This window comes from Lates calcarifer, unplaced genomic scaffold, assembly GCF_001640805.2.
Source record: "Lates calcarifer isolate ASB-BC8 unplaced genomic scaffold, TLL_Latcal_v3 _unitig_1884_quiver_3332, whole genome shotgun sequence".
Taxonomy (NCBI): domain Eukaryota; kingdom Metazoa; phylum Chordata; class Actinopteri; family Centropomidae; genus Lates; species Lates calcarifer.
This window is the reverse complement of record NW_026115820.1, coordinates 1-12,729: the sequence shown is the minus strand read 5'-3', so window position 1 is coordinate 12,729 and position 12,729 is coordinate 1. Positions and strand designations below refer to the sequence as shown.

The 12,729-nt window shown below is 39.1% G+C and overlaps 2 protein-coding genes across 2 annotated transcripts; one reads left to right on the top strand and one right to left on the bottom strand.

The window, feature by feature from the left end:
- Positions 1-17: 17 nt before the first annotated feature.
- LOC108891172 (low affinity immunoglobulin gamma Fc region receptor II-a) lies at positions 18-2,733 on the bottom strand (the record flags this gene model as incomplete). Its single annotated transcript, XM_018688286.2, has 4 exons — positions 2,662-2,733; positions 1,588-1,854; positions 1,201-1,464; positions 18-216 (listed from the first exon to the last, which is right to left on the bottom strand). Coding segments are annotated over exons 1-4 (761 nt in total), but the record flags the coding sequence as incomplete, so codon positions are not given.
- A 1,276-nt stretch (positions 2,734-4,009) lies between these two features.
- Positions 4,010-7,547, top strand: LOC127139622 (butyrophilin subfamily 3 member A2; the record flags this gene model as incomplete). Its single annotated transcript, XM_051067674.1, has 4 exons — positions 4,010-4,183; positions 6,074-6,409; positions 6,538-6,564; positions 7,285-7,547. Coding segments are annotated over exons 1-4 (693 nt in total), but the record flags the coding sequence as incomplete, so codon positions are not given.
- Between the last annotated feature and the right edge of the window lie 5,182 nt (positions 7,548-12,729).

Here is a 12,729-nt window from a genome sequence, read left to right as displayed (position 1 = left end):
CATTACATTATCAATACTGAGATGAATATAGTCTACTAATATTAGCATTCTCAGAGGTGCTCTTACCTCGGGCCCACTTTCGGTACATGTAGATACACACTATCATGATGACAGTGTAGAGGAAAAGCACCAGGGTGGTACACACCACCCTGGGCACAGTCATGACAGGAGGAGAGGTGGTGGTAGAAACACTTATGGGCTGAACTTTGTCTGTGGCTGAGGAGAAAACAACAGTTTTCAGTCAGGTTTGATTCAAATATAAAGTAGAAAAAAGAAAAAAATCCCCTCTCTGTGTACGTTGTCCAGGTCATGGTAGTCTTAAGTGCTAAAGTTGAAGGCAATCATCCGAAAGGCTTCCTCACTTATAAAAAGTGGTTAGGGAGTTTGGGGTATTCAAAACTCTTGGAGCTGGTCCTGAAAGTCGATAATCCACCCTGTCGTTATGTGAGTTGTTAGCGTCACATGAGCCCAGATGTGACCGGTTGGTGGATCGTATCAGCCTACAACTCGGTTCACACGAGATTCTTACCAGGCGAGTCATCCCCCATTTGACCCTAACAACTCACATGATGTCAAGGTAGGGTAACAATCCACCAAGTCTCTAACAGCAAGAGCCTCCCCCAGTGCTTAAACCTTACCACAAAGCCTTCCCAGAAAACACAAAGAGGCTAAGGTGTTGACCTGGTCTCCAAACTCCCCTCATCCCAATCTGACCCAGTATCTGTGGGATAATTCAGAACAAGTCAGATCCATGGGGCCCACCATGCAACCACACAGGACCCAAAGGATCTGCTGCTAATGTCTCAGTGCCAGACACGCCCCAGACTCCCCCACAGGCCTCATGTCTAAGCTGTGACAGGTCAGAGCTGGGACTAGGATGTGGGGGAGTTTTGAAGGTCAGGTCAATACATTGGGCTCTTTGCCTTGTTCCTCAAGATATTTCAGTTTTTTGCTGTTGCTATAAGGATGTGGTTGGTCTACAACAATGTTTAGGTGGGTGGTGCAAGTAACATCCAGATGAATGAAGGAACAAGGGTTTCACAGCAGAACATTTAATATTGTGGATGATCAAAGTATTTTCAATTTACAGACCCCAGATTTCCAGAAAAAATACCAAAGACATGGTCTCAGTGTCCTCGATGGAAGCTATGATCTCAGTCCCACACAACTAACTACATACAACACAGAGCATTATCTCACCTCTCACTGCCAACCAGCTCCGCGGTGACATTCCCTTTGTGGGGTGTACACAGTGGTAGAAACCTTCATGTGCAGACTTGGACACTGGTGATAGGATCATTGTTCCTGCAGCCTCAGTGCTGATGAAAGAATAATTCCTGTAGAAGTGAGCAGAGAAGTCTGATGTAGATTTTGGATGGTCTTCTTCCTTGTAGGAACAGCGAAGTGTCACTTTATCTCCCTCCATCACAGGAAGTGCAGGACTCTCAATGATCACGACACCATCTGAAATAAAGAGGAGAAAATGTTTATCCTCCAATTTTTTATCCGTCAGAGTTTCTAAATCCAGCAGGTTATAAACCCTCCATAAAATCAACACAAATAAGATCCATGCATATTCAGAACTACCGGTCACTTCGATGTTGATGGTGTTGCTGCACTCTCCCTGCTTGGATTCACACCAGTACACTCCGGTATCTGATGGGTAGGTGTCCTCAATGGTGCAGGAGGAGTCACCGGGAATTGCCCAGCCATACTGACAGGGCTGATTGGTCCTCTTGGTGGTGTTTCTCACCACTGTCCAGCTGCTGCTGGAGTTTGCTGGTGTCTCACATCTCAGAGAGATTTTGTCATATGAAAAGAACAGATATCTGTTGGGAGTGACACTCAGTGTGGCTGCAGGGGGGGTCAAACAGGAAATGATTACGAGTGAATTTTTCTATCTTGTTGCATATAATGTAAAATGCAGGTTAAACTTGCAGTAATTGATCCTCTGGCCAGAAAACTAAATTAACTAAATTATGAATAAAAAAAAATGACAGGTCAACACCTGTTAAGATGATATGACAAACTTAAAAAACAACAAAGGTTTAAGTGATTGTGTGTCATGTAAAAAAAAGTCGGAACCCACAGAGACGCACCACCAACTCTGCACCTCTACACTCTCGTCAGCCTAATTTAGGTTGTGGTTTTTGCTGTGCAGCACATTCACCAAGCTGTTAAATATGCTGCATATAAGTGTTCTCAAAACAGAGCTCTTCCAAAACACCTTTGGAAGTGTTAGAATCTAATAGGAGTCAGTGAACAATCAAAATGATTCTGAAGGTAAAATATTTACTTAATGTTGCTTTAAAAGACAATATAGCCAAATACACAGCAGCAAGTTCAGCTGCTTCTGATTCAACTAATCTGATTTTTAGTTGATTTTGTCAGAATATGTCACTATTATGAAATAAAATGAGATGCACACACCTTCTAGGTTGCTGAAACATTTTCACAAACAGATACCATGTGATCAGAACACTGTGCTACTTTACCTTTGTTCCTCAGTGACTCCAGATGTTAGACTGCTCTAAGGTGACTTCTTAGTAAAGGTATGATTTTAAGAAAAGCTTCAGTTAATGAAAATTAAGTACTGAAGTGGTTGGTAGATGAGTGGGGAGAAAGAAAGAGCAAAAATAAAATAAAGATTAAATTACTCACCGAGCATTAGACAGACTGATGCGATCGCCATTCTGCACTGTCTTCCTCTAAATCAAATGTCACCAGAAACTGGTGTGACCAAGGATGAAGGATGTGGTTAGAACGTAACAGCTAGTCTCACATTTCTTTTATGGTTCTGCATTCACTGCATAAAAAGGCGAGAAGCACGTAAACGAACATCATATCAGATGCTTCTCATGTTTCTATGATGTTTTAATGTATTTTTAAACACTGTGCCAAAGGTGATAAACCTAACTTTACTACAGTTGCAAACTGGCTTGAGCTTTTAAAACATTTTAAAGTAAGAGACTCAGGCTTTAAACAGATATGAGTGTTTGGTTAAGATTTCAGTGCTACCAGTCGGGGTCAAACTGTTTTCTCTTCTTCTAACAGCATTGGAGATATTCTAACAAACCCATTTCAGTTATTCCACTGTATGGCAGTAGAGTTTCTAAGGGTGGTACTGTATATAGTTTGGCAGCACCTAGTGGGAGTTTTGCCTGAACCACGTACACAGTATCACCTGACCCATATCTCCTGAGTGAGTCAGGTGTGCTGAATTGGGAGTGTGGAAGACACCACTGAAACACATTAACCTCAGTGTCTCCTGTAAAGCCTAAACCCTGAATCTTCACAGACTTAACTGACATCACCTGATAAGTGATGGAGGCCGCATGGGAGAGAATCATGTTACCTTGATGACAGCAAAGTATGTCTCCTACCATTTTACCTTTTTACTTCATGGTCAACCCACTTCCTGATCTGAACAGCCTCACAGAGTGAGCAAGAGGTGATCAAGATTGTGGTAAGACCACAGTCTTCAACCGGCGCATGATTTAATCTCTTAATGCAGGGTCCAGCTAACCAACATCAGTCCCAGGGGGACACGTGCCTTGACTCTGTGTGGTACAAAATAGGCTGTTACCCAGTGTCAGTCAAACGCATGATCATGTCCCTCGTGTCCAGTCCAGTGAATGACTGGCTGCTCTGCAGTCCTGGGCTCAGAAATATGGAAATAGAGTACAGAAGAGTGAAAGTTCAATCAGAGAGAGAAAGTGCAGTTTGTAAGAAAAGTTCCTAAGATAACAGGACATTTCCAGAGGAAGGACAGTCGGTCTGTAGAACAGCAGCGGATCATATAACAGCAATAAATCAGCGCAGAAAACATGGAGTCTTCCTGTGTCCCAGAAATACTGCATTTTTTTTTTTTACTATTGTGTGTGTGTGTGTATGTGTGTGAGCCTACAGTAGGATATCAATAACTGGAGACAACAGGCTACTCCTACTACTACTAGTTACTTCCGACTACTACTCCTCCTCCTATTATTAAGGACAACAGAAAAGAAAGTATTTTCCAGGCGGCTGCTGATCAAATCACCAGTTGTTTCTCTTCTTTTCTTTTCTTTTCTTTTTTTGAGTTACAGTGGATGGTCTATTCTTTACATAGTCTTCAGTATGTTTAGGAAACTCTACTTAGCAGTGACCACTGTTCTGTTTATTTCTACTTTGATACCGCGTACAGGTAAGCCATTTCCTTAACTACACCTATTGAAAGACCATCGACACTACAGAACAAACCTCCTTTTGTTTTTCCACTCAGCTTTAAAGGCTTTACTCGCTGTTTCTGAAAACATGATATGTCCTAAATGTATACCGTATTAATCAGAGCTAAGTGGATTCACAAAGGACCCTGAACTTTTCTTTCGTGTTTTTTCCCCTCGTGATATTTTATTCACACCTGCATTCATCAGCGAGTCAGTTCATCAGTTCATCAGTTCAGAAATATCAACTTGTATTAGGCTACTTTTTACATTTTGGAGATAAATATTCTTTTAGAGTTTATCTAAGAAGCACCTGTTCAGTGTCCCCACCTTCGCTCCCACAGGTCCAATCACTTATTTAATTAATTATTCATTATCCCCACTGAAGGCGCCTTCACTCTGTAGGTAAAACAGTGTAGGCAAATCGTCTCAATAAACCGTCATGTTTCAAGTCCTGACCCTCTTGATTCTAATAGTTAAGACTATCTGATAAATGACAGTACAGCCTTTCTGATGTGGGTTAACATTTCTTGCCCAGTTGATTTGGACTGCAGTAATTATACACAGTAATTATACTCGCTTTAACAGCAAAGCAGGTTAATTTGTGAAGCGCCTCTGAACGACGAGGCAACTCAAAGTGCTTTATATAAAACATATGATGATAAGAAAAGGTTCATTAAACCAAAGAGACACATTGACGGGATTTAAAATAAAACAGAATGAAAGATCACAGCGCAGTGATATTCTAAACATCAAGCTGATCTGAAGGAGCTCATCCAGGATCTAAAACCAGCCTCAGAGACCTGTGGACGGTTTAAGGAATTAAATAAACGGACTTTACAGCTTTATAAAGCTGCACCAAATACATTAGAATTCCTAATATCCTAATAATGAGATGACTGATTATTAATTTTTTATAGGCTTTCGTATGAACAATACTTGTTGTTACATGTATGTATATATGTAGTTGAGTTATTTAAGGTTGTGTGAGAAAACCAGGGGACAAATAAATTAAATTAAAATAAATTAAATTAATTTTATTTGACAAAAATGCTACAGCACAAAGGCAACACTCAGATTATACAGAACAAATAAGGAGGGTGTGCAGGGCTGAAGCTGTCAAAAAGTAACTTCTCCTTTCCTAAACACTTTTTCTTGACCTCAATGGAAAATGTCACAAGATCAAGGAAAGGCAAGAAGGAGAGAAGGAATTAGGAAAAGAGAACTGTGGTGTTTAGAGAATCTGACTTACACTAGGCTAAAGTAATTTTTAATGTATAAAATAAAGATGCACATGCACAGTGACTCAGTGCTGAAGGCTACAGTTCAGTAAGGTTTCCCTTCAAACACAGAATCACTGTTCTGAAAGAAAAGATGTTTTCAGTTTATACACAGGGAACATTTAACCATCAGTTACTCATAGGAAGAAACGACAAAACAGATATTGTTTTTTGTTTTTTTTAAAAAAAACATGTAAGATAGAAATGTTGAAAAAATATATTAACATATAAAGAATATTCAAGGTGAGTTGATTCAGTAGAAAACTCTTTTCATGGCTGGTAATCAGTGTACAGACAATGCTGCACTGTGGTATTTACTGACATTGACAGAGGCACAATTGTTTTCTCATTGATGAGTCCAAACTTCAGATATGAATGAACTTTCACTTTCCTGATTTTCTGGAATTTTTTGCTTCATTTGGATTGATATTTGTCTGTAGTTATATTAAAGCCTGTATACTATGTCCTAATAACAGACTTAAAAATAATTTCTCATTAAGAACCAGCCATTGTAGTGTTAAACTATATTTAGAAACAAAGAGTTCAGTGATGTTGTAACTTTAAGTCTAAATACAATGTTTGTTTCCTCAGAGCAACCTAAAGTGATTGGTTCAACAGTTAAAGCAGCAGTCGGTGAGGATGTCATCCTGCCATGCCACCTGGATCCCCCATTTAACGTCACAAATCTAACAGTAGAGTGGAAATTCACTGGAAACTTAGTGCATCTCTATAGAAGTAGAGAAGATGATCTAACTGATCAACACCTGAACTTCAAAAACAGAACGTCTCTCTTCAAAGATGAAATGGTTAAAGGAAACATTTCATTAAAACTGACCAATGTCACAGAAAATGATGCAGGAAATTACACCTGCAATGTGCCCAAACTGGAAAGTCAGGTCAAACGTGACATCGTTACCCTCACTGTTGGTGAGTACATATAACCCAACACATCAGTGAAATGAAATAATTCTACTTTTGTAACATGTTAAGGGTATTTGTCACTTAAACACAATAAACACAATTACAATCTAACACAAATGTTCATTTTTCCACAGTGAAAGGTGAAGAGAGGGTTGATCCCAGTGAGTAAATATCTTGAGTTCAATCTGTTTGTATCACAATTAGCTTTTATCACCACAACAATCTCTTTTCCTGTTTGTCTGAATTCTATCACATATTTGACTATTTAATCTCATGAGAATATTAACAGTACAAAAAGTTCTGTATATCCTATAATGTACATGCAGATATACCGACAGTTTTACCTTCGTCAGTGTGGTTATTTCTGTTGGTTTACGAGGAATTTAAAGAGACTCTAACGACACAATGTAAAACAAACAGTCAGGGAGACTTGTCACACGTTCTTCATCTGTAATATGAGATGTAAGGACACAAACAATATGTGATGATTTCTCAGATACTTTGATTCCAGTCAACACGTGGGTCACATGTCTGAGAATGAGCTGTTCCTGTGAATGATGTTCTGCCTGGAACACTCAGGCTGTATATGTATGAATGTAATGTAAATAACCACAGTTGTACCGTTTAACACAGATTGAGAGAGTCACAAGTTTGTCAACCCAGAGTTTCCTTGATAACCCGAGTTAAATCAGAGGAGATTAAACTCCCTTCATAGTACAGGCCTCTGGTTTTAGTTTCTAGATTTCAGTCCCCTGTTACCTTCTGCTCTGATCTGGTTCTGTCCTTCAGCTTTCTCTACAACTTTGTCCTCCTTCAATAAAGTGAGGACAAACTGCTGCTGCTGTCTGTACAGCTGATGATGTGCTTTGTTGTCCTCTCAGACCAACAGGTGGAGGTGGAGGAGGGGGTGGAGTCTGTCCAGCTGCCCTTCAGAACCACAGGTGACCTGCCTCAAGACGTCAGAGTGGAGTGGACGAACAACGACAACAGGATGGTCCATGTGTATGAGAACGGCTCTGACCGACCTGAAGAACAGGACCAGGTTTACAGAGACCGAACAGAGATGAAGAAAGACCTGCTGAGAACTGGAGACCTCAGTCTGACCCTGAAACACCCCAAAGTCACAGACACAGGAGAATACAGATGTGTGTGTACAACAGGGAGGGAAACTACATGAGAGGGAAAACAGTGCAGCTCAAAGTGAAAGGTCAGAATGATTTGTTTGTCTCTAGTTGTTTGTTAGTTCTGTTTATACTATAATGTACATGCAGATATACAGACAGTTTTACCTTTATCAGTGTGGTCTGAGAAAAAAAATCTTGGTTGATTATTTGTTGTACTGTTTTCCTGTGAAATTAAGAATCTTTTTACTTTTTACTTCCAGACACAGAAAACAAGACATGTAAGTAGAAAAACAGTTGTCTTTACTGTATCCTATAGATCTAAAGTTACTCCTGTGTCATTCGTTCTCCCTTTCTTAAAGAAACTGTTGAATCTGTAAGTGGTCAGTGTTAAAGCATCATCTGCTGGAGGGTTGTTGAGTTTGTTCAGCAAATTTGGTTCATTATGTGTTTTACTGGTCTCCTGTCAAATTAAGTATTAAATTCAGAATCCCTCTGATTATTTTTGGGTTAGATTTTAAGACACCTGAGCAGTCATGTAGAAAAAGGATGGATGTTATCAGAGTGAAGAACAAATCTTTTCTCTGTTCTTTCAGGGATTTGGGTTGTGGTTGTGGTTGGTGTCCTTGCATTTATCATTGGAATCATCATTGGAATCATCATTGGATTCATCATCTGTCATTATAAACAAAATCGCAGAGATGCCAGTAAGTCACAAATTTCTCCTCTGTTCATTTAAAGAACAGGTCAGATGCTCATGACTGTTCATTCCTCCTCCTTCCATGTACAGCTGATATGAAGAATAAGCAAACGATGCTTTTAATGACCAGTGTGAACAGGAGCAATGATTGGAACTGTGCTCATGAGCACCAGTATTATGTTTTAAAGACTGACTTGAACTTGAACTGTGAACCCGTCCTTCCCTGTAATGTTGAGTTTGACTGTTCATCTGCTCAGAAACCTAGAAACTGAGTTTAACACATTTATACAGGCATGATTACTCTTTTACTCTTTTACTGCTAATTATTGTTCCTTTGTGTTTTTTGACTCTCTTTTGTCTTATTTGCTGCCTCAGATAGATGATTCTTGTTTTTAACATGTGCTGCAAAAGAGAGTTGATGACTGACATTTCATTGAAACTGTCATATTACCAGATTCTCGATGCAGAGATCGAACCCAAGACCAGGACCAAAACAATGCCAATGATGGAGGGGATCCCACATCTCTTAGAGCCCAGCAGAACATACCTCTTAGAGCCATGCAGAGCAATGACAACATGGACAACAATGGAGACAACGTGAACACCTGACAACAACACTGACGAGGACTGCACTGATAACGACGATGGCCCTGATAATTGAACATATCACCTGTTTTGCTGACTCAGATCCAACAATATGAAGGATAAATGATATTCCTTATGCTCTTGGAGCTATTTTTCTTTTCATTTTTATCATTTCAGCTGTCATTGTGAGATATGCTATTATTTGACATTGTGATCATTTTCTCAAGAGATAATGTTGTCTAACCTTGGTGGAGGTACGTGATCTACTGAGTGCTATTTCAGTTTAACCATTTTAATTTTGTGCCTGTTTTTAAAATCTTTTTTTTCATAGTGGTGATCTGTTCTGTGTGTTTTTACCTTGTTTTATTACTTTCTGAAACATTTGTTTTGAAAGGTAGTATGAAGCTTTGTAGACTGTGAAACATCTGGATAAAGAAGCTGAGATGTTGAAACTGTGATTGTTGTTTGTTAAAAAAATATATTTACTTAATTTTTACTTATATATATTACTAAAATTTTTTTTTACAATCATTGAACACTACTTTAATCCTCTCACACTCTGATAAGACCTCTGTTTTATGCATTACAACACTGCAGGATGTGTGTGCACATAGTGTTCAACTTAAGAAAAAACTTTGATTTTTTTGATGAAAAAAAAAAAAGATTTTGCTAATTTGTGATGTTCTTGGGAAGAATTTTATACAATCTCCAAGTTGTCTTTGCACTGAATTCTAGTGAGACAGCAGCATTTACCAAAGACGTATCAAATCACTGCAAAGTGCAAACTATGCATCATTTAACTGAATGAAATTAACCTTTTATGACCCTGAGCCATAACCTGTATTTGTATTTGAGTGTGGCAGCTGTCAGATTATTACTGTTTTAGCATAATCTGTTGTATACACTGTAAATATCTTTTAAAAATATCCTCTCCTCTTTATGTTAGGACAGTAGGTAAGATGCCTGTATTTTTAGTTGTTTTTTGTTTGTTGGTGTGGATGTGCTCTACTTATCACCTTTTCTACTCTGATAAATAAATCAGTTGTGTTTGGAGTGAAAATCTGCTGTAGCACTGGTGTGTGAAGAGAGGGGCATCATTTTATGCTATGCTAACAGGTACATACACTCACCAGACACTTCATTAGATTCACCTGCTCAACTGCTCATTAACAATATCTAATCAGCCAATCACATGGCAGCAACTCAGTGCATTTAGCCATGTGGACATGGTCAGGCCAACCTGCTGTAGTTCAGACTGAGCATCAGACTGGGGAAGAAAGACGATTAAAGTGACTTTGAATGTGGCTGTTGGTCTGTTTCAGAAACTGCTGATCTACTGTCTGATAGAGACGAGAAACGACACAAGGAATGATGCCAAATGTGAATATTTATTGTACCAAAGGTAGACAGAGATATCTGTTAGTATGGAGCAGTCAGTTTCATCAGTAATGTGGATGTTTTTGTGTGAACATCAGGAGGTGGGTGTTGTATGGGTAAACACAAGTGCTGCTGGGCTTTTCCCTTCAGAGCACACCCAGCCCAGGTGCTGCAAACCTGCCTGGCTGCATCAACCACAGCTCTCCATTACTGCTACCCTGATGTGATGTGATGATGCCATAAAAAAAAAAAAAAAAACACACACACACACACACACACACACACACACACCAGCACTGTAACAAGAAAAACTGTAAATAACATTTCATATACTAATTTCATATATATTGCAGGGAGACATTTTTTATACCTTTACCACCAACTGTTTGAATTCACAGCCCAAAATAAACAAGGACGAACAATAATCAGCTGCAGGGTGGGACTAAATCTTCATTTAGCCTCAGGTCAAGTCCAGTATCAAGACATCTAAGGCCAAAGTCAAGTCAAAGTCCTGCTCTTTGAGCTTTGAGTGCAAACGACTCGTCTTTAGTTCTTGGGGGAGCATAATGTGTCGTTTCAAGTCAAAGCTGAGTTGTAGGTCTTTTTTTTATTGGGAATCTAAATTCATCAAATTCATGACATTTGCTTAGCTGTGCACTAAGCTTTTAAAACTTCTAAATGCTGTGTGCAAAACCATACATTCTGATATTCCAGGTTAATACATTAAAAACACTTTAAAAAATACAAAGTAGTTTCCCAAATAACATTAATTTGTCCAGGGTTTAAAATATAAGTCAGAGTTTCCACCACAACGCAATGTGTTTGTGGTTCTAAAACCACTGTTATTAAAATTCATCAACAGTGTGTCTTTCCAGGGAAAAGTTCCCGATCACTCTGGATAATGCACAGATTACACACTGTTACCAGTACAGGAACAAATACATGTTATTTGGGTGAATCAGCTTCTTCACATTCATCATCTTTCAAAGTGCACAGTCTTGTCAAAGTGTCTGTAAAAATATAAACTTCCTCACTGTGTGCAAAATACTTTCTAGACCTTAACTTCTTGAAGTGTTCTCTGTGTGTGTTTGGGTGTCGGCTGTTCTTCCAACTCCTCATCCTCCCTCTGTGGTAACTCATCATTTCAGATTCTCCAGTTCGGCTTCATTTTGCGGCTCTGCTGCTGCTGCTGCTGTGTCATCATAGAATTATATTAAATACACTGTGTTTGACAGTAACACAGCAACCTTACTGCTGGACACAACACTGGTATTGGACAGTTCTGCTCATCCCCATATTACATTCAATGACACCACTTATCAATAACTGAACATGGCAGATACAATATAGTTAAGGGAAGATTAGCTTAAAGGTGCTATATGTACGTTTTGCTATTGCTACATAGCTAACGTTAGCATTAACAGCTGTTTACTAACCAGTCTAGAAGAAGCTCTTGTTAAGTCAACAGCTGTTAATGCTAACATTAGCTATGAAGTGATAGCTAAAACTTCAGGATCATTCCCCTCTAACTGAGTGACAGTCAGCAGCTCAAACTGCTGGAATCAGACCCAGAGAGTTCAGACTGATGCTGAACTCAGTTAAAAGACTGAGAAGTCATTAAAAACCAGCATTCATCTGCAGGAAACTGACAGAAAGGTCAGATAGTGATAATACCTGAACGTCTGACTCGATTCAGCGACTGACTGAGACGTCGAAGAGACAAAAACACTTGGACAAACAGAAACCTGCATAACATTAGAAACACAAAGAGATATTAATAATCAGTTCATGTTCAGAGATCACAGTCTTTCCTGGACACTGGATGTAAAACATGAGGTGTGAAGTTTTACATAGTGAAAGTAACTCAGGTGGTGCTCTAAATATCATATCACACACATCTGAATAGATTCTAATGATGCAGCTGGAATTATAACAGGTTTTATGTTAATGCAGTTAAATTGAAAGTGGAAATAAATGACTTACGCTTTGCACATTTCTTTTTCATCAATAGCACAAAGAGGACAAGGACAAGAACAGCAACAATAACTCCAGCAGCTATTTTCCAAACCTCGTTAGTATCTGGAAGAATATCAGAGACACTGAGCTGATTCCAGGTTGTAAAAGTGTTTAATGTGCAAAACTACTGTCACACTTTACACCTGCTTCTCTTTTCACTGAGCTGTCTGACGTTTCATTACTTCATATGCATGTGCATCTGTCCTCATTCACTACAGCAACAGACGTATAATGAAAACAGATTGTTGACTGAAGCATCCTGTGTTCACAGAGCTGAGAATAATCTGTTTCTCTTGAACTACTGAGAAGTTCCTCACCAGTGTCTGATGACTTGGTTGTGTTACTCTGGACGTTAGCAGTAGCCTGTATGATCCCTGAGCGTCCTGTTACATCTGCAATGACACAAAACAGCATTAAATGACCTGGAGAGAGCTGATGAAGACAAATCAACCCAAAGCTCAGTTCCTCCTGTGCACAACTGAGGAATTTAAAGCCAAAAACATGAAGACATTTTCTGACCCATGTGG